This window comes from Brachycentrus maculatus, unplaced genomic scaffold (genome assembly GCF_059751285.1).
Source record: "Brachycentrus maculatus isolate JH-2025_06_01 unplaced genomic scaffold, ASM5975128v1 h1tg000215l, whole genome shotgun sequence".
NCBI classification, from domain to species: Eukaryota; Metazoa; Arthropoda; class Insecta; order Trichoptera; family Brachycentridae; genus Brachycentrus; species Brachycentrus maculatus.
Window position 1 is genome coordinate 604 of NW_028280966.1, and position 19856 is coordinate 20459.

Consider the following 19856-nt stretch of genomic DNA (forward strand, 5'->3'; position numbering starts at 1 on the left):
ATATATATATATATATATATATATATATATATATATATATATATATATATATATATATATATATATATATATATATTATATATATATATATATATATTATATATATATAATATATATATATATATTCAGGAGCACAAAAAGAATCAAAGTGCACAAATTGCTTGGCAGAATAGTAGGCTATGCTTTCTGAATATATACAGGACCAAACGTTTTTTTGATTTGCTTTGCTCGAGGTCGAATGTGGACCTTGTATATACATACTTTTGGGAAAAATCTTTGTACAATAAATTTGAAATAAAAAGATTTTAATCAAGCATTTTATTATACTTAATACCCTGTTTAATCCTTTACAAAAAAATCTAATATCTAATGTTTGTGTGTTTGAAAAGTCTAGAAACTCACAGAAAGATAAGACAACAACAAAAAACTTAAATACTGCACTTTGCCCTTTCATAAATATTTCTACTTAATTTTTGGAATTAATTGAATAATATTAGATTTCATTTTATAACACGGTATCAGTCATTAACCCTTGAATGCGCAATGCTTATATTTGAAACCGAGTGCATATTAACACTCATATTACAAATAAAACAGTATAAAATGTCAACCTTAAGTTCAATACATTTTTGATAACATTCCGTGGCTACAGTTGTAATTGATTACAGTGAAGAATGTCAAATGAATGAAGAATTGAAAAATGAATCTCTTTTTCTGCCATTCACATGTATAACCACTGTGCACTGTACTGTGATGATTCAAGAGTAATTATAGCAGTCTCTGTAGGTGTGTTTGGTATTTTACCACGTTAATTGAAACCCGTTTGAATAAAAAAGGAGAGAAAAAAAAAATTCCTGCAGTGATCATGCAATGAGATAATTTTTATCTAATCATGTAGCAGAATATTCGGTGGGTACAGATACATAGTAAGTAATCTAATGAAGTATCCTAAACACAAACATTGGTCAAATGAAGTAAGTATGAGGAATTGTAATTAAAAAATATATTATTTTGACTTCTCAACATAGATGAAGAATATGGAAGTCTGGGTTCTTAAAATTTGTAAATATCCAGACTTCCATATTCTTTTTTATCTATGTTCAAATGCCAATATAAATAACTCCTTAGTTGACAAAACAAAGATTTGAACACACTCAAAATATTGTAAAAAATATCTTATTTGGGTAGAGAAATATCCTATCTCAAATAAAAATAAATAAACAAAATCTACAAAAAATGTTTTGACCCGATGTAGTTTGTGAAAAATCATCTCTCAGAAAAATGTCAATTCTGTATTAAGTTCTGAATAATATTGTAAAAGTGAGAAATCTAGTAAAATTTTAATAAAAATTATCCATATTGGAATTCAAAAATATTATGTTAAAAGGATGGGCGTGTTTATTTTTAAAGTAAGTTTTTAAAACTTATTGTTACTAATGCATTAATAGCTTATAAATTTTGCACCAATTCTTTTGTTTGTTTTTGCTGCCAATAAAATCAGATGACCAATATTCCCCGTGTACATTTGCAACCACATCCAGTGGGACAGTTTTCATACTTGGAGAACCACTCTTGCAAGTGCGTAGCGTGCCCTCCGTGGCCACACCACAGGCAGGCGTTGGCGGAGCCACGCACCCCGATGTTGCACACGCTACAAGTCAGACTCAACAAGGAGCACTGGGAACAGCGACTTCCCCGGACAACGTTCTTACACTTCTGACAATCGCTGAGTACATCCAGTCCTCTGTGACTTGGATCTTCCCCGATGGAGACATGTTTCATTACCTGTTAAGGATTAGATCAAAATGTTAATTTTTATGCAATTTGTAATACTGTTTCCTTGGGGTAATCCGCTTCAGTAAATCATTAACAGTTGCTATAGATTACTTTGGAATAATTTCCCCCCAAAAAAGTATATATGTTGAAAACAGTTTAAATTATTTACGCTTAATGTGAAAAATGGAGTGGGAACTTTAAAAGAGTCGTATTTATTCACTAGCAACGTCCTAATACAGCCCAATAGACAAGCTGATTGAAGAAACTTTTGGCTTTGAAACTCATTGGATTGTCTTGAAATATGGCCCGAGGCATCATATTGCCTCTGAATGTCTTTTTACATAAGACAATTATTGTCTCAGTTTAGCAGAATATCTGAATCATGGTCTTTGTATTAATGCCGTATTAAGGAAATCACATATTTAATTTGTTACCTCAGCTCGGGCTTCTAAGAGATTCCACTTATGTAAAATGTCCGCATACACTCTCATGTAACACTGATACAGATGTGTCGTGGAGGGGTCTAACATTTGGGACGTAATTATCTCATCACACTTCCCTAATGATGTGTCATAAAAACTTGGATTGATATCCGTAGAATCTGACCAGGAACTCGTTCTATCATTTTTTAGTATCGGCACTGCCCAACCTTCTACATTTATCTCACTGATGTTATGTATTGTGTTATATGGAGAGCTTCCACTGCCCTATAACAACAAAAAAAATCATTACATTTGAAAACTATCTACGATAATTTTATTTTAAAATTATCCAATTGAATGAAATATCAGGTATATTTTTATCCGTAACTTACATTAGAATTAGTTGATAAATCACTTGATTTACTTCCGCTTAGGGAGGTCTTGTAATATACACTGAATGCGCAACACAGCATTGCAGCCATTTGAATATCTGATATTTTTGCATAATGGTTAATTCTAAAAAAATTAAGAAATACAAATAATTAATTACAAAATAATTTAGCAATTTATTAGAAAACCATAAGCGTTTCAAATACATATGCATATAACTACTTACAGTGCTTGTATCATATTAGAGCCAAAAGGATGAAGGGACCAATTGATCGCATCATTATCCATAAATGAATTGGATTTAGACAAATCTAACTTAATTTGCTCTAAAGATGTTGCAGTTAAAGCTGCAAGTTGCCAAGTTTGCATTAAATCAATTCTACCAATTGAACTTGCTACTAGAGCATTGTGTTCGCACATCTCTGAAAAAAAAATACATACAACGATAAATTAAATATTCGAGGAGTATCTGTAAGATAAGGTCTACAAGGTAATGGGGTCGCCAGGAATGATCCCACCACGCTGTATTCTCTGCGACCCTTAGTCTCAGCTAGTATGCTCTGTGATTGGTTATTTGTATGCAAAAAAACAAAATCTAGGGAGGCATTCATTCTCACCTACGTAAAGTGTATGGAGAACAGTATATGAGCGCCAAAAACGTACATAAATGGTGCAGAGAATTTACGAATAGACAAACAATTACCAAAGTGAAAAAAGCAATGCTTGCAGATCATTGGGTGACAGTAAACTTGTGGGAGAGATCTATGACACATGCATAAAAAAGATAGTACACTGCATGTAAAAATGCATTCATTGCAATGACGATTATGTAAAAAAAATAGGAAAAAGCCCAAGCTTTCCAAAAATTATGTATTAATTTAAATAAACATGTTTTGTGCTGAGAAAAATTACTGAAGACTTTATTTTATGGAGAGCCCTCGTAAATAGATTTACATCAACATAATGACGAATATGATTATACAAATTTGAATTTACTTTACCTCAAAATACTTAAAAACAGTAATATATATTTTTTCTCTACAAAACCTTGGATATTTTATTATTATAATAATGTTAATAGCAATCCAATAAAAAATAAAGCAATGAAGAATACAAACATCTTGAAAAATGTTTTAAGGCACTATTGTACGTGTGAAAAAGTAAAAACTGTGTTGATATAAATTACATTTTATTTTATTGAAACGTAGCATTTTATATTAAAAATGTCAGAATATTTACCTGGAATTGAGTCATTTGATATTATGTATTTCTCAGCCAGATGTTTGTTTAAGAAAAATAAATGGTCCCCTTTATACAATGTTATTCGGGGAGTGATTTGTTGGCCACTTCCAGTCCTTTTGGATATAGTTTTCTGTGAGTCAAAAACAAAAAAAAATTATAACTAATATAACATTTTTTGATTAATAAACTTATATATGTATTAACAAGTTTCCAGTCTAGCCTGAGCAAGACTCTGACCAGGAGTTTGTATTACATTGACCAGCCCTAGCGCTACACAGACAAATTATATTCCCACTCGTCGATAGTGTATCAAGCAAAATATATTGAAGTGTTCGGGCAGTTTTGTTTCGACTTATTGACAATTTCCTATGGTGAGAATTTTTTCTGCCAAAATTAAACTGTTAAGTGAACTCAAGTAAGAATAAAATTAGATTCAATGCTCACTTTTATGATAATTGCTACGAAAATTGCTAGAAAAATATATTGCTACGAAAAAAATTTAATGGTGATGTCCCTGATACATATTACCAGAAAATATGAAATGTCAATATTATACTTATATTTGATGAAAGTATTATTTAAAAAAAAAATTGTATGAAAAAATTATAGCTGGATATGATTTGTTTAGAATCTACACTGTTATATGTTTTGTATTTATAATTGAGTTTACAAAAACATTTTAGTGCTTTTATCATCAGCGATTGGTAGCTTCAACAGTATTAGATAGAAATCTTTTCCATGGAGTTGGGATGAGTGTCAAAATTCAGGTAGACACTCCTTTGTCATAAATTTATGCGACATTAGTATGGTATGGGTTTATTTGATGGAGACTTCTAAAAAATTACATATTTTTGAGAATTCTCCATTAAATAAAAGGATTACATATACCTAATTGAGAGAGAGACTCTACTAATGTAGCTGCTAATCTAAATAGTGGAATAAATAAAAAAATATATAAAAAGCATACCCATCGATCTTGGAAGTAGAAAGTTGTTATTAAGTGCGATGGAGGACGCAGTAATAAGAACGCATGTCCGGAATAAGGGGGGGACTTAGAGGTGGGAAGGTGCGGGGAGAGAGATCTGTAGGTCCCGGAGTTGAGCAGCGGGGCAGACAGGGATGACAGGGAGCGCGGGGTGGAACTTTCCGGCTTGAGCGACATTCGCTTGGCATTGGGAGGTCTGTTAAACACCACCAGGGTGCCCACACTGCACCACTTTGCGCCACAGGTTCGAGGAAAAGGTATGCGGTTGTCTCCGGCACTATTGGATGGGCTGTCTCCACTTTCTGATAAAGGCCTATTTTCATCTTGTTTATCAGAATTCAAATCACCGGTCTTAATAGGTATCTGAAAAATTAAACCAGTAAATATTCGATTTCCATTCAAACATATGCGGGTATATAATTGAGGGACCAAACTGTCCAAAACTACAAAGCAAACGTAACCACCGATGTTAAAGAGAATGAGATTTCCAATGATAATGTAATATAATGCTTTTCTCTTGGTCAGAATTTTAGTAAATTTTAACTGTTAAAGTACATATAAGGTAATAACTTGTTTTAAGTACTTATTTTTAACTCTTTTTTGATTCCTTAATTCTATGAAAAAATATAATTTTGCTCTCTCAAAACATTCAATATTGACAAACATAACCCATTACATGATGCATTTTATTATGGTACATAATAGTAGTTTAACATAATTCAAGAATATAAACAATAGTAGAGCAAGGCTAGCTAGGCCCGAAACAATTAAATGATCACCAGTAATTCACCAGTAATCCATTCAACACATCAATTAACTTTTATGATTATGGACGTAAATGAATGTCGGTGCGAATTTTCCTCAAAGGAGTATCGACATTAATGAACGTCGAAGTCTATCTGTCAGTTGGTATGATATAATTTGTTTAGTAATGACATCTGTGGATATTTGTATTTAACTTTGCCATAAAATAAAACCTAGAGATGGTGAGCTTTACTTTTTATTTAAATTATTTTTACATAATTTCTATCTTCATAATACAAAGATTTTATTAAAAAAAAAACATATTTAGTGTAAAAAAAACCCACTCCCCAGAGAAAGTCAGACATCAATTATTGTACTCCTGGAGAGGTTAATATCTTTTTCATTGTTGTATAAATTAATATTAAGTTCATTTTAAATTACTTATTGATTTCATTTAACTTCCTATGACAAAATATATGAGTTTTGTAAGTAAAACGAATGATTTTGTCAAATAATCTACTTTAAATATTTATGTATTAATTATAAATCAAGCACAGATTTTTTGAGTCTACTAAGTTGTATTTTATTAACAAAAACACATAAAAATTATATTGTGACAATTGTTTCGCCTTGTTAGGGCATTATCAAACGAATGCAAACATTCGTTTGATAATGCCCTAACAAGGCGAAACAATTGTCACAATATAATTTTTATGTGTTTTTGTTAATAAAATACAACTTAGTAGACTCAAAAAATCTGTGCTTGATTTATAATTAATACATAAATTAAAATGGAGTTCTACAAATTAAACGCCAAATCAATAAATACTTTAAATATTGTAAAGTACACAGCTTAAAATTATTAAACATTGAATTCATAATAATATATTATTAGATTAAAACCAATATTTTTAGCTTTTCCACTTTATTTTTATTTGACCAGCGACCGGGTTTCATCGTTACCGACATCATCAGACTGGTCGACAACGACATCATCAGACCAGTCTGATAATGTCGGTAACGACGAAACCCGGTCGCTGGTCAAATAAAAATAAAGTGGAAAAGCTAAAAATATTGGTTTTAATCTAATAATATATTAAAAATGCAATTCCATCACGAAGTGTCAGTGGAAAATATAAATCTGTTAAAAAGAATTCATAATACATGGTAAGCAACAACAAATAAACTGCCCCAAAAATCAGTTCCAAAAACCGTGCGAATGGATTAACTTAATTGGCGGAAATATTTAGATAAAATTGGCAGTGTTTCCATGGAATAAAAAAAAGAAAAATGAATATTTCAATATATGATTGTCTAATATCAGGTTAGGTTGGCATTTAAAATTGGAGAGGAGCGAGGGTGGGGGTGCAGAACGGATGGAGGAGGGTTTGGAAAAGAGGTACACAACAACATGAGGGGTATTTTTACCCTGCATTTTACTAATATAGGGTGTCCGGTGGCAGAGTTCGGATTTTAAATTTCAATAAAAGAAACTGCAAAGGATTTCTGTCCGACGTGGCGGTCTACATTTAGATGAAATAATTTTTAAGAAAAGAAATCCGCACTTCTCTTCTTTGCATTAGTTATTGAAATAAATGTTCATCCTTTGCAGTTTATTTTTTATTAAAATTTTAAATCCTAATTCTGCCACCGGACACCTGATATATAATAAATACTTACTAATATATAGTAAAAATGATTTACCTGTTGTATGCAAGTTACTAATATTTTTAAGCAGTGTAAAAGGCACGGTGAGTGCTGTCGAATTCTCAAGAATGCTGCTTGGTTGATCGTTTGGAGAATTCTAATAGTGGAATTGTAATCTATGTTAGTTCCCGTGATCCAGGTAAAGCGAGGTATAGTCAGGTCAGACGAGTAGGAGCCGGGAAAATGTACTTTCAGAACTCCCGTGTGACCATTGGCCTCCGTTCTGACGGTGCAGGTCTTGTGATCTAAGTCCATGTCGGCAATAGATATATTTTCCATATTCCTGATGGACTCAAACTCTTCCCGGAGTGATTGCTGAGGTTCTTGTGAAACCAATCTTTTCTAAAAATTTTCAATGAATTAACAAGTTTTCAGGTAGGGAATAGCACATATAGAGCTTAAGTCTTATTTTTCATTATTGATTATCATTGAATGCAAAAAAAAATCAGGCTGGTTTTCATTGATATATGTAATATAAACTAACTAATAAAATATATGTAAACTATATGCAATATTCATTGTGGCATACGAATGTTTTAAGTATATGAAAGTCAGCAACTGGAGATTTCTTTGTCAGAGACAGCTTGTAGTTAGCATTAAGTAACAATAAAATTATGAAGTTTGAATAAAATACTAACCATTGGAATTTCCATTGCGTCTCCAAAAGATTCAGGGAAATCACTGGTTGACACATAGCTCATAGCTGTAAAAAAACATTAATTAACTTTGAGTCAAATTTATTTGTTCAAAACCAAGCATTTGAAGCAAAAAAATATGATTAAATCCATATAGATAATTTATTTTACACAATCAATATTTGAATCACTAACTTTGTGATTTTCCATTTTATAAAATACAAAATAATCTCAAGACTGGATACAAATTAGTCATATAGAATATAATATTTTGTAGATAAATTTATTTTAGTCCCGAGTATTGGCCTGATCCCATTGCAGTTTGAATATAAGACATAATGTTTTTTTTTAATTTTTAGAAATGCAATTAAATAAAAATCATAATACTCACTGTCACTCAGGCAATCATCCTCTATCTCATTATCAGATGGAAGATAGTGAAAACAAATTTTCAATAGTGACGGATGCATCGTCCATAGCCTCAGAGTCTGATCCCTGGCCCAAGTCACAAGCTGGTAGCCCGAGGGCATGTTGGGACGCCACTGCATCTGCAGCACCACGTCAGTATGTCCCTCGAGGCGGTGCACCAGGGACCCCCCCACCCAGATAGCCACCACCCCTGCCTGGTCCCCCCTTGCCACACCTCCCCACCCGACGCCCATCGTCACCAATCCACTACCAAACGGAGTATAAATAGCCCTCCAAACCGGGTAATTCGTTGTAATTGTGCTCTCCACTCGTCTCGGGTTGTTGATATCGAAGTACTTGATGGTCCCGTCGTGGCTCGAAGTGACCAGCTGGTAGTCATGATGCGGACTCCAATCTAATCCGTGTATTTTGCATAAGTGTGCAGAGATATACTGGATAGGTGATGAACCCTTTCTTTTGTCCCAAAGTTTTACATCACCATCGTGAGCTGTGGCTAAAAGGTGACTAGCAACTTTGTTCCATTGAACTTGGGAAGCTCCAGCTAAAAATAAAACAGCAGTTTAATTATTCGTTTAATATATTTACATTTTTATTTATAACATAATAACATTTGAATCATTTATACATATGGAAAACTTTTATATTTCGATTCGCTGTGCCTCTCCATAAAAGAGTCTGTGCTCTTGTGCTTGGAAAGGGACTTACACTCGTGGTAAACCACGAGTGTAAGTCCATCTTTTATTATATAACATTAAAATGTTATATAATAAAAGATATAATAGTTTTTTTTTTATATATTTTTTTAAAGATTTAAATGTATAGAGCTTTAATTTTTTTCTTAAGGATTTTTTTATCATCTATTTTTTTTTATTTCTTTAGGGAGTTTATTGAAATGTTTGATTGCCAAATATTTGAAGTTTTGCTGAAATTGCTTGGTGTTGCATTTTGGAATAGAAAAATCGTTTGAGAATCTCGATGATAAATTCTTTGTTAAATTTAAATAGTTGTCACCCTTTAGTATTTGAAAAACTGCGTTTTTTTTTTATAAATGGATTCTATATTTGGGAGTTGAAATTTTTTAAATAATAATTTTGTTGGAAATATGTTTTATTTTCAAGATGACTTTAATTATGGTTTTCTGTACTATTTTCACTGAGTTCAGTATGTTGTTGTATGAGCCTCCCCATGCAATAATGACATAGTGTAGTAGTGAGTGAACGATAGCATAGTAAACTCTTTTTAGGTTGTCGATGGTTAGTATGTTTCATTATTTTAAATATACTCGTAGATTAAATGTCTACCTCTATGGTATAGTGGCTACCAAGTTTGATTACCGTGCGTGAAGTCCCAGGCTCGATTCCCAGTATGGTCAATGTAAATACATATAACTATTTTTTTTTCATGGTGTGTGAGTGAGTGTGGCAAGTGAGTTTTTGAGATTTAAACTGTACATGGGGAGAGAAATTTATTTGCATTATTTTATTTTATTTTTAAATTCAAATCATGAAGTCATTATTATACATGATTGCTCTAAAGATTAAATTTTGCAAGTTTTTGGGAGTTTTTCTAAAGATTAAATTTTGCAAGGATTTGGGAGAACATGTTTTGAAGTGATTAAAACAGTACCAATTAGGAAATAGTTGAAAACCTTGGACAGAGAAATGGAAAAAAGAAGATCGTGTATACATGAGTTGGATATGTAACTAATGTATACAGTAGTAATATATAAAATAAAACTGTGTGCGTACTTGTATGTACATATTTAAATTATGTGTTAACTGTATTATTTCTCTTGCTACACATATTAATCATGGGTAGAATTGGCTAATGTTACACGTGTGTAAAGTGATCACTTAAACCAGCTTATGATGGTCGTAAGCCCCGTAAATGTCCAGACTTCCACATTTTTCTTCATCTATGTTGAGATGTCAAAAAGTAATATGAAAGATAACTCCTATAATAAAAGATAATCTAGATTTGTGAACAAGTATTTGGACACACTCAAAATGTTGTAACTAAAAAAGTATTTACCAACAGCAGAGAGCGAGAGAACGGGTCTTCTGGTATCTCTTAGATCCCAAAGGTGCGTGAATGTGTCGATGGAGCACGTGGCCAACAAGTTGTGGTCTTCCCGGTGCCAGTGTGTATCACTCACCACCCTCGTGTGACCACGGAGAGAATGTATTCCCGTGAGATCTCCATTCCTCCAATGGTAGATGTCTACTCTTTGGTTACTCTGTTAATTAAAAAGGTCAAAATCTGGTAATTTTAATAGCATGGCTTTATGTACTCGCAATAATCAGTAAATAGCAACCCATCTGAATCTTTAATTAATAATATATTGTGGGTATACTGGCAAAAAACGTTAACTCGTAAATATGCAATTTTGACTAATGATGCAGTATTATAGTGTTCAACGTTCTATAAACTGGCAAAATGCACTAAGTAGTTTAAAATGTCATATTTAAGTGGTTTTTAAACTTAAAGTTTAAAAGCGGGTATTTTAGTCAGGCTAAAAGCTTTAAATAACAGTAATTATTTAAACAGGGATTTTAGAGTTTAGAGTTAACGCCAGTATACCCGCAATATACTTATAATTTAAATTTAAATGAGAGGATGAAAATTATAAAATAGGACTATGAAAGCGTATGCGAGTCAAAAAAAGGCTAGAAATCCCTATTATATATTTAAGGAATAAAATATATGCCCATTCATGACAGGGACATTTCAAATTAAAATACTTATTAAAATGTGGATAAAAACTTACAGATATGGCACACATTCTTTGCCCCTGCTGGGTCTGGCACCATTCAGCCCCAGCTACATCATATTTACTTTGTCTGGTGATTTTCTTAATAGTATCACTACTGTCACCCTCCTGACTGAGTTGTTTTATTGCCAAACATCTTTTACCGGCAAGAAGAACGTTATTTCCAGTAAAATCTATAGACATGGCAGTAGCTTGGAGATCCCTGAATTCAAATTTCGAGGGCTCAGCACTCCAGTGTGTAGACATGACGGATATTATGTAGAAACGTTTGCTATTGTTCTATAAATAAATAGTATGAAAAATTATATTAATCACCGACACAATGTTCTAAGAATTTGTATTCGCTAAAATTTGAGGACAATATAAAATGATGAATGATATTAAATATTTACCAATATTAAAATTTTTGACAAGTCGGAGTGAGCCGGGCAAACGTCAAAAAATAGGTATAAATATGTTTCCAAATATCATAGAACTTTTTACATGACGGCTGGTAATGGATGGTCTATGGCTGATTTAAAAATTGTGTTTATTTGAGATTGGGACAAAGAAATGATAGTGATTTGTACAATTATGGTATTTATAAAAATAAATAAAAACGATTAATTATTTTTTGAATGGTTGCCAATCAGATTTTTTTCCAAATGGGATGTTTCTATGAAATATTTTATTTTTATTCACGTTCTTCCAATGTTGTTCGTTTGCCAATGTCAACGTCAAGACACAAGACATAAAGCAAAATATCTCTGCCAATCTCTGTTTTTATCGATACGCCCGGTACGCCGCTCTCCGCCGCTAATTTACGAAGACCTGCAAAAGCTACGAATTTACCATTTCTTATAGATTTCAATTTGATAAATACACAGATTTATCTGTTTGAATAGTAAATCTCTCTAATACATATAATTTCATCTCTTTTTGCTGCAGGAAACAGAGACCAACTAATTGTATAGCAGGAGAGCAAGGAACTATTGTGTTTGTGTTAATCGATAACATATTGAATGTTTTTAGTATCTGTGTTCGAATAATAATTCACACGGAAAGAATATGAGACTTCGCAACGACCTGATAGTTAAACTATTGAGTTATGTCATTTCAGTTTTTATTTATTGCGAATACATAATATATTATGTGCTCCTCTTACAGGTAGGTTTAAAAAAATGTGAAAAAATAATATTACGCACTGCAATTAACTCGCGAGAAAACATTAGTTATATTCAGGGCTTTTTTTTAAAGAAAGAGGTCCCAGAACTCACTTCATGCCGAGCTTTTTACTAAAAAAAAAGAAAATATAATTTAAATATTCATTACAAAACCATATTTTATCATATTGACGAATTATATAAATAAAGATTGTAATTATGTAAGCACAGGCGTTGTCTCGTCCAATTGATTTTGAAAATTAAAAAGATATATATCTGAAAAAAGGTGCCAGAACACCATTCCACTGCGTTACATGAAAAAACGCTTGATCCCAATAGCATTGGAAAATAATTATCCTGGATACAATCAATGAAGACTTCACAAATGAATATGACTTCTTAAGTTGAGACTCGTACCTGAAAACTAATGATCACCCAATTTTCCAAAAAAATTATCAAGATTCCTTTATCCAACATTTAAAAAAAAATTCTATTACCTTTATGTTTGTGATTTCATAAATGAATCTTTGGCATTTAAAGTATGTGTTTTTCAGTGTCAGTGGCCGGTATTGGAAAATTATATTCATTCCGAGAATGGTAAGCCGGTGTACGCCATGTTTCTTGCTGACACTCACTTACTTGGCAAAAGAAACGGCCATTGGTTCGACAAATTGAGGCGAGAATGGCAAATGCAAAGGGCGTTTCAGACAGCTATGACAATACACGAACCTGAAGCTGTATTTTTTCTTGGTAAGGTTTTAGGATGAAAGTTAGTGAATAAAATATTTGATGTTTTTGAATACATTCTCAAATTTAGACAACAATATTGGTTGAGGTTTTGTTACTCTTACATGTTTGTTTGATGTTTGTTACTTGTTTGTTTGATGCAATAAAAGTGTTTAGTTGGAACTATTATCATTTTTTAGTTTAAAATAAAAATTGACAGTGGATTTTATGCATATCTCTGCACAGCTAGAAAATTTAGTATGTTCAAGGGTCACATTTAGGCAGTGATGAGATTCAAAATTTTCAAGAACCGGTTCGCCCTTTAGGTATTACCTCTTCCCCCTATAAAAAAATAGTTTTTATATTTATTTATTTTTTATTCTGCACATAAACAGAACATTCACATAACAACTGAGAATGCTCCAATTATAATAGTAGGTATAGATTTAAAATTGAATTAAAAGTAATGTACAAATAACAAGTAATCAGTAATGTACAAGTAATAATGTTGCAAATATTTTTAAAACGTGGCGGACCAACTAAGCCGCGCGTGTTCGGATACATGATCTCAATCAGAATATTGTGTGACAACAAAGGGTTCAGGACCATTTCGGCGAACTCAAAAATTTTTAGGTACCGGTTCTAGCGAACCAGTGCGAACCGGCTGAATCCCACTACTGCATTTAGGCATTATACATTTATGGCACTAAATAAAATGGATAGGTATTGGAAAATTGACATCCAAACAATGAATAAAATAGTGATGACGTCTCAAAATCACTATCGATATCTAATTATATACCACATACATTTTGATCCCTCTAAAGATTTTTTTATTATATTTGTATATATATTTTTCAGGTGATCTTTTTGATGAAGGTCTTTGGTGTAGCGGTGCAGAGTTCAATGATTATGTGGATCGTTTTCACTACGTATTTGATACACCACCAAAAATTAAGAAGTATGTTGTTGTAGGGAATCATGATATTGGTTTTCACTATACGTAAGTTACTTTTTTGTAATTCTAAACACCTTTAAACAAAGAACAGGTTTTTGTGGATAATCTTTGTTTTCTTTTCTTCTCAAATTTTTTGTATTTATGGACGTTTCAGCGACCATAACGGCGCTGTCGTAATGAAATAGTGTATTGTAAAAGCCTTGTTCTCATTCTTGGTCTCTCTTTTTTTTAAATACACTTTGTTTGTGTTGATCTAGGTATGTTGGAATTAAAACAAGATTGATATTTGTGTGAGTTGAGAATGCTTAACTTATAGAATGATTATAGTCATATTGTATTTTGTTGTTATATTGAGAATATTATTATTGGTACTTGGCTTGGGAAGGGTTGTGATTGGATTTACATTCTCACCTAAGTATTATTTGTATATCTTTAATCTTTTGTATCAATTGGGTTAATTTCTTTCAGAGTAACTCCGTATTTAGCAGACAGATTTACACGCTTGTTGAATGCTCCACCCGTGCAGATGGTATCAATAAGAGGAAACCACTTTGTTTTAATTAATTCCATGGCAATGGAGGGAGATGGTTGTTTTCTGTGCCAAAAAGCTGAATCTGCATTGAATAATATTACATGTGAGTTTTCAATAATCTGATTTTATAAAGCATGTCGTTTCAATAATATAAATGAAGAATATAAGAATAGAAAGGAAAAAAAAATACCAAAGAGAAATACCAAATATATACCTAATGTTATATTTCTGCCATTTAAATTTTTTTTAAATATTTTTTATTTAAGGATTTTTAGTAAGAATGGTACATGCAATGTTGTTTGCAATCATAGTGCAGTAGTAAGCATATTATAAATTTCCAAGTTTTATTCCCAGGTTGATCACTAAAACTGCATAATAATAGTATTTTTTTCATTTTTACAGCTGTTTTACGATGCATGAGAGGAACAAGCACAAAAAAATGTGATAATTTCAAGCATTTGGATCGTTACAGCAGACCTATATTGTTGCAGGTTTGAGACATTTGTTCATCGATTTAAAAAAGTAAATGAGATATTTATCTGTGCAGGTGGTCATAAAAAGAACTAACTGCTTTTCATAAACTTGTTTATCACCAATAGTGACTGTGATGCGTCCACCAACTGCACAAATAACTTTTTCATTTAATACATGTACATATTTCTATTATTATTTATCTTCGTTTTATGTGATTTTTAATGTTAATATACTGTTAGCACTTCTTATCCACATATTTGCCTGCATTGCAATATTAATAGGTTGACATCACACAACTTATCTGGTGTATTAGTGTTTCGAATGTGTATGTATCGAAACTTTGAAATGTATATATCAGTATAAATTAAATCACAAAAATCTAAAATAAAAGATCTTACATCTTTTAAAAATCAGGAAGCTTTTTGTTTACTGGATGTGTTGAAAACATACTTCCAGCATAAAACTGATTGATATAGGAAAGTGTTATACCAATTTCATCATGGGCTTTCAAATTTTGTTTTTGACATGAAAAAAATAAGGCAAATCATGGATTTACCATTACAGTTTAGAATTAAAAAAAAAATAGATTATGCTAATTGGTTTTTAAATGTAAGAATACACCTACCAAGCTGCGGCCAGAAAGAAACTGTCGCGATAAGATGGTTGCAGATTTCTTCTCTGAGCTAGCTATGTGAGCACTGTGCCTCTACAAAGTACACAACTATACACTACTCAAACCAAGATCAGTAAATACTGAGTAGTACCCAACTGTTTATTTCGTAAATATCTTAAGAAGCTGCATTATTCTTCACCATGAAACTTGGTCTACTCACACTGTCAAAAAAATGCATTGTATGTCCAGAAGAAGTAGAACTTGTGACCTAATTTTCATATATTTTTAATATTTTAACCTTCTACCATGTGATTTCTTGCTATGTCAAAAAACTTGATGAATTTAATGTAAAATTTAAGATTTAAATGAAAGATTTGAGAAAATAAAGTATTAGAGAGCCAGAATATCCAGTGACGGTGTTCAGTGTGACAGCAACACGCACCTACACGGGTGGACCCCTTGGCTCGAGTAGTAGTACATACTGGGAATTGCATTTTGTGGCTCACAATAGTGTACATAACAGGTGTAGATATATCTTTAAACTTTGTTTTTTTTATTACAGCATTTCCCATTGTATAGAATTTCCGATGAAATGTGTACCGAATATGACGCCGCTCCTTTCCCGGAAAGGAATGCAAGGTTCCGCGAGCGCTGGGACTGCCTGTCCAGGGAATCTACCGAGTTTATTGTGGAGAACTTGCAGCCGAGAGCGGTGTTTGGCGGTCACACACATCACGCGTGTTACATCGCGCACAACATTGGACCCACCGGATCAGACCACCAAAAAATGATCGAGTATTCTGTTCCTTCATTTTCATGGAGGAACAGGAATAATCCAAGTTTCATGCTGGTAAGTGAAATATAAATATAACTGCTTTATTTATAACAAGTTCATTTTTTCATACTCTTCATCTCTTTTCTCTTTACTGTCTAACATGTTTACAAATAAAATAATAAAAAAACATTATTTTAGAATAACGCATAGTTTTATTACATTTTTATATTTAAAATGAGCTTGAAATAAAATGCGTGAGTATTATTTTTAATGTCAATCGGTAATTTTTATTTATATTTTAGGGCGTATTTTCTCCTGATCAATACAAGATAACGAAGTGCCGCTTACCCGAAGAGACTACCGTTATACGTTTATACATGATATCACTTGTACTTTTTATAATTTATATGGCATTTTACATTAAAAAACATCATAGGCCTCAAGTAACTGTTAAAAGGAATTATCATTAATTATATAATATGATAATAAAGATTTTATGTGTCATAATGATAGAGAGTCATAATATTACTTCTTTAATTAGGATCTAATTATTTCTAATGTAGTTAGATGTTAGTTGTTAATTAAATGTGTTTTTCTAAGTCAAACGGGCTGAGTTTATCTAAATTTTGATCATTTTTACATTTTAAACTCCAGGCCCCTTATACTCATTTCCGGGGCACTCACCTACACATGTAAGAACTGTAGTTACAGAAGTGGTCTTTATTTTATATTAAGATTTATCAAATCTCTTATAATGACAGCTTTATTTTTTAAATAATCATCTCTTATGAAATAAACATTTTCTTCAAAGTGATCACCTATAGGGTTTATACAAAAATACAAATTCAGATGACTCCTATTTAAATTGCATGAACAATTTCTAAACATGGAAATGATGACTTGACTTATTTCTGAATTAAACCAGATAATAGAGAATTGACATTGATGACTCTTTTTATAGTATTGTGACTGAATCTGCTACTTTACTTTATTAATTTATAACAGAATTGGATTATTAATTTATGACATTCTACGACATTAAATGATGTGATATTATATTTTAATTTTTGTATTTTTTGTTGTTTATTTTTACATAGATAATAATGTGTGTATTAGGTTATCTGTGTCTATGTTAATGGAAAAATACATATATATTCCTAATTAAGAATCCAGCGACTTTACAAAGTTTGTGGGGACGACCCCTACTCTACCACAACTTGATTTCTATTTCCAAGTGCTAGCCCCTTAGGTTGAAATATTTGTGTTTATCATAAAAACACAAATATTATGTATTAGACATCCGTCATAAAATGACAATTTTATATATATTATATATATGTGTAATCTATATCTCTTACTGACAATTTGATGTGTGATACTGCATGGCATTTTTAATTATAAGGCGTCATTTATAAATAATTTTTTGTTATATAAAACAAAAACAAAAAGTAATTTTTTATTTTTCTATTTGCAATAAATACTCCCATCATATCTAATTTCTATGTAAAAATATTATTTTACTCTGTAAATTTCATTTACATGTTTTGCAGTTTGTATTTTAATTGTGTATGCTAATGAAAAAAAAAAAAACAATCGTAATGACTCCACATTGAAACCAACTTACCTATGTGATTTACTTTTTCGTAGATAGCCTCTCTTAGGTGCTTATGTATTTAAACATATAATAATTGGTGACATTATAATTATGAATGTATTGCTATATTTTTACTGTTTATGTAGTAAAAAAAGCTTTCTTTAGAATTAAATATTGTGAACGAACATTAAATGGATGTTTTATTTTGGAATGTACCATTTTACACCTTGTCACAATAATAAATAAAGTATTCAATCAAAACTTTAAGTTAACAATACATGTTCGATTAACAATTACAATATAAAGCTAAAAATTGTTTAACCGGATCCACGCGGCTCGCATAACCGTATGTGTTTTCACAAAACATTCCCTGTACGCGGCTGACATAACCGTTTGTGTTTTTACTTTGCTCCAAGTTTCGAACCTCAGATCAACTTGGAGGGATTTTTTCATGGTTGGAACTTTGGATAAAATAATACGTCAATCCTTGGCCTTATGACATCTGTTGAAATATCTGACTAATAATTTGTAACATCACAAGGATAAATAAAAGAAAAGATCCCTGATTTTTCTTGCGGTGGTCGGTAATTAGTTCGCGCCATAATCATACCCTATATCTGTCTCACTCTCGACGCTACGCATCGCCAGTGGGTAAGAGTGACACACGATGCGTGCTTTGATTTATTTATGTTACGATCTTATTTGTTTATATTACGATATATTTCAAGAATATTGTGACACGAGTGTATTATAGAGTACCAAAAAGGCACAATGAATCCCATTGAACGATTTTGTTTAAGAAAATAAATCGTTTCTTAACTAAATACATGATAAAAGTAATCATTTCAAAAACGGCGAAATACTGCCGCGCACGGGCGTCTCTTAGGAACAAAGTGAACGCAGTTAAAAGGTTAATTATTATCATTCACACATTGTACTTTTCTTATATGTACATACTATTTACAACTACACCACCTGAACGAAAACTGTCAAATCTCTACATTTCATCATCATCAACAAAGAAGACATACTTTACCTTTTTACTACCAGAAGCGTGTCAGTACATTTCATATTTCCATACCCATGATGTTGGGCATTCAAAATAAGCATAATTACACCTTTATACGCATTTACTTGCCAAAGCTTATTTTTGGCATCTTTTAGGATAATTATGGTATGACACACTCAGACATAACAATTTTTCTTGCTATATTTAAACATGTAATGGGATTTATTCAATTAATCCATTAATTAATTAATTTATTTATTTAAACATCATGCACAGAAAATAAATAAGTACAGTGGCGGGCTTATTGCTAATTGCTTAATTTAACAAAAATAAAAACTTACTTTAAATTATGCTTTCAGTTAATTAACTCAATTATCAATACATCATTGAAATTTTTTTTTAAAACCCTATGCACCCCAATGGTGCATAGGGCACTGCGTCATATAAACGCAGTGATATCTTGATCGTTTACACATGAAGGAAAGGTGATCAGCCTTCCGCTTCAGGTACCAGTCCAGGGTAATATTGAATAAATATTACAGTGAAAAAATCACTTATATTTATTTTACCCCCCTTGGGAATCGAACCCGGGATCTCCAGAACGGTAGCTGAGCGTGCTGACCATTACACTACGGAGGCGGACAAAATGGCTGGCTTAATTCTAAAGCCAATTTTTTTTTTGTAACTTCTTGTTTTTTCGGAATGCCATTTTTTTTATTTAATGCATTTCAATAATTTTTAAGTTCTCAGATTAATAAGATGACTTGACTACTAATTATTTGGATTTTAACCGTTTGACTAATTTTATTACGAGTTTCATGAATTTCATTATGTATGAGTTTACATCACATTATCTACCTCAAGTGGTAAGGAAGCGAACCACCGAACTGCGCAATATGTGGTTCTAATAACCAATTCGCAGCCTGTGATGAT

General features: G+C 31.8%; 2 protein-coding genes across 2 annotated transcripts; one reads left to right on the forward strand and one right to left on the reverse strand.

Moving 5' to 3' along the window:
- Positions 1-1369: 1369 nt before the first annotated feature.
- LOC148306989 (GATOR2 complex protein WDR59-like) lies at positions 1370-11622 on the reverse strand. The gene is made up of 12 exons (XM_088264092.1): positions 11493-11622; positions 11098-11379; positions 10362-10566; positions 8293-8871; positions 7905-7969; positions 7264-7608; positions 4798-5178; positions 3828-3960; positions 2815-3010; positions 2591-2714; positions 2211-2483; positions 1370-1785 (listed from the first exon to the last, which is right to left on the reverse strand). The coding sequence occupies exons 2-12, from the start codon at positions 11344-11346 to the stop codon at positions 1498-1500; spliced, it is 2838 nt and encodes a 945-aa protein (XP_088120218.1). The 5' UTR covers positions 11347-11379; positions 11493-11622; the 3' UTR covers positions 1370-1497.
- A 220-nt stretch (positions 11623-11842) lies between these two features.
- Positions 11843-18106, forward strand: LOC148306990 (metallophosphoesterase 1-like). Its single transcript, XM_088264093.1, has 7 exons — positions 11843-12246; positions 12797-12992; positions 13830-13971; positions 14395-14561; positions 14861-14949; positions 16108-16395; positions 16623-18106. The coding sequence occupies exons 1-7, from the start codon at positions 12148-12150 to the stop codon at positions 16788-16790; spliced, it is 1149 nt and encodes a 382-aa protein (XP_088120219.1). The 5' UTR covers positions 11843-12147; the 3' UTR covers positions 16791-18106.
- Positions 18107-19856: the final 1750 nt, after the last annotated feature.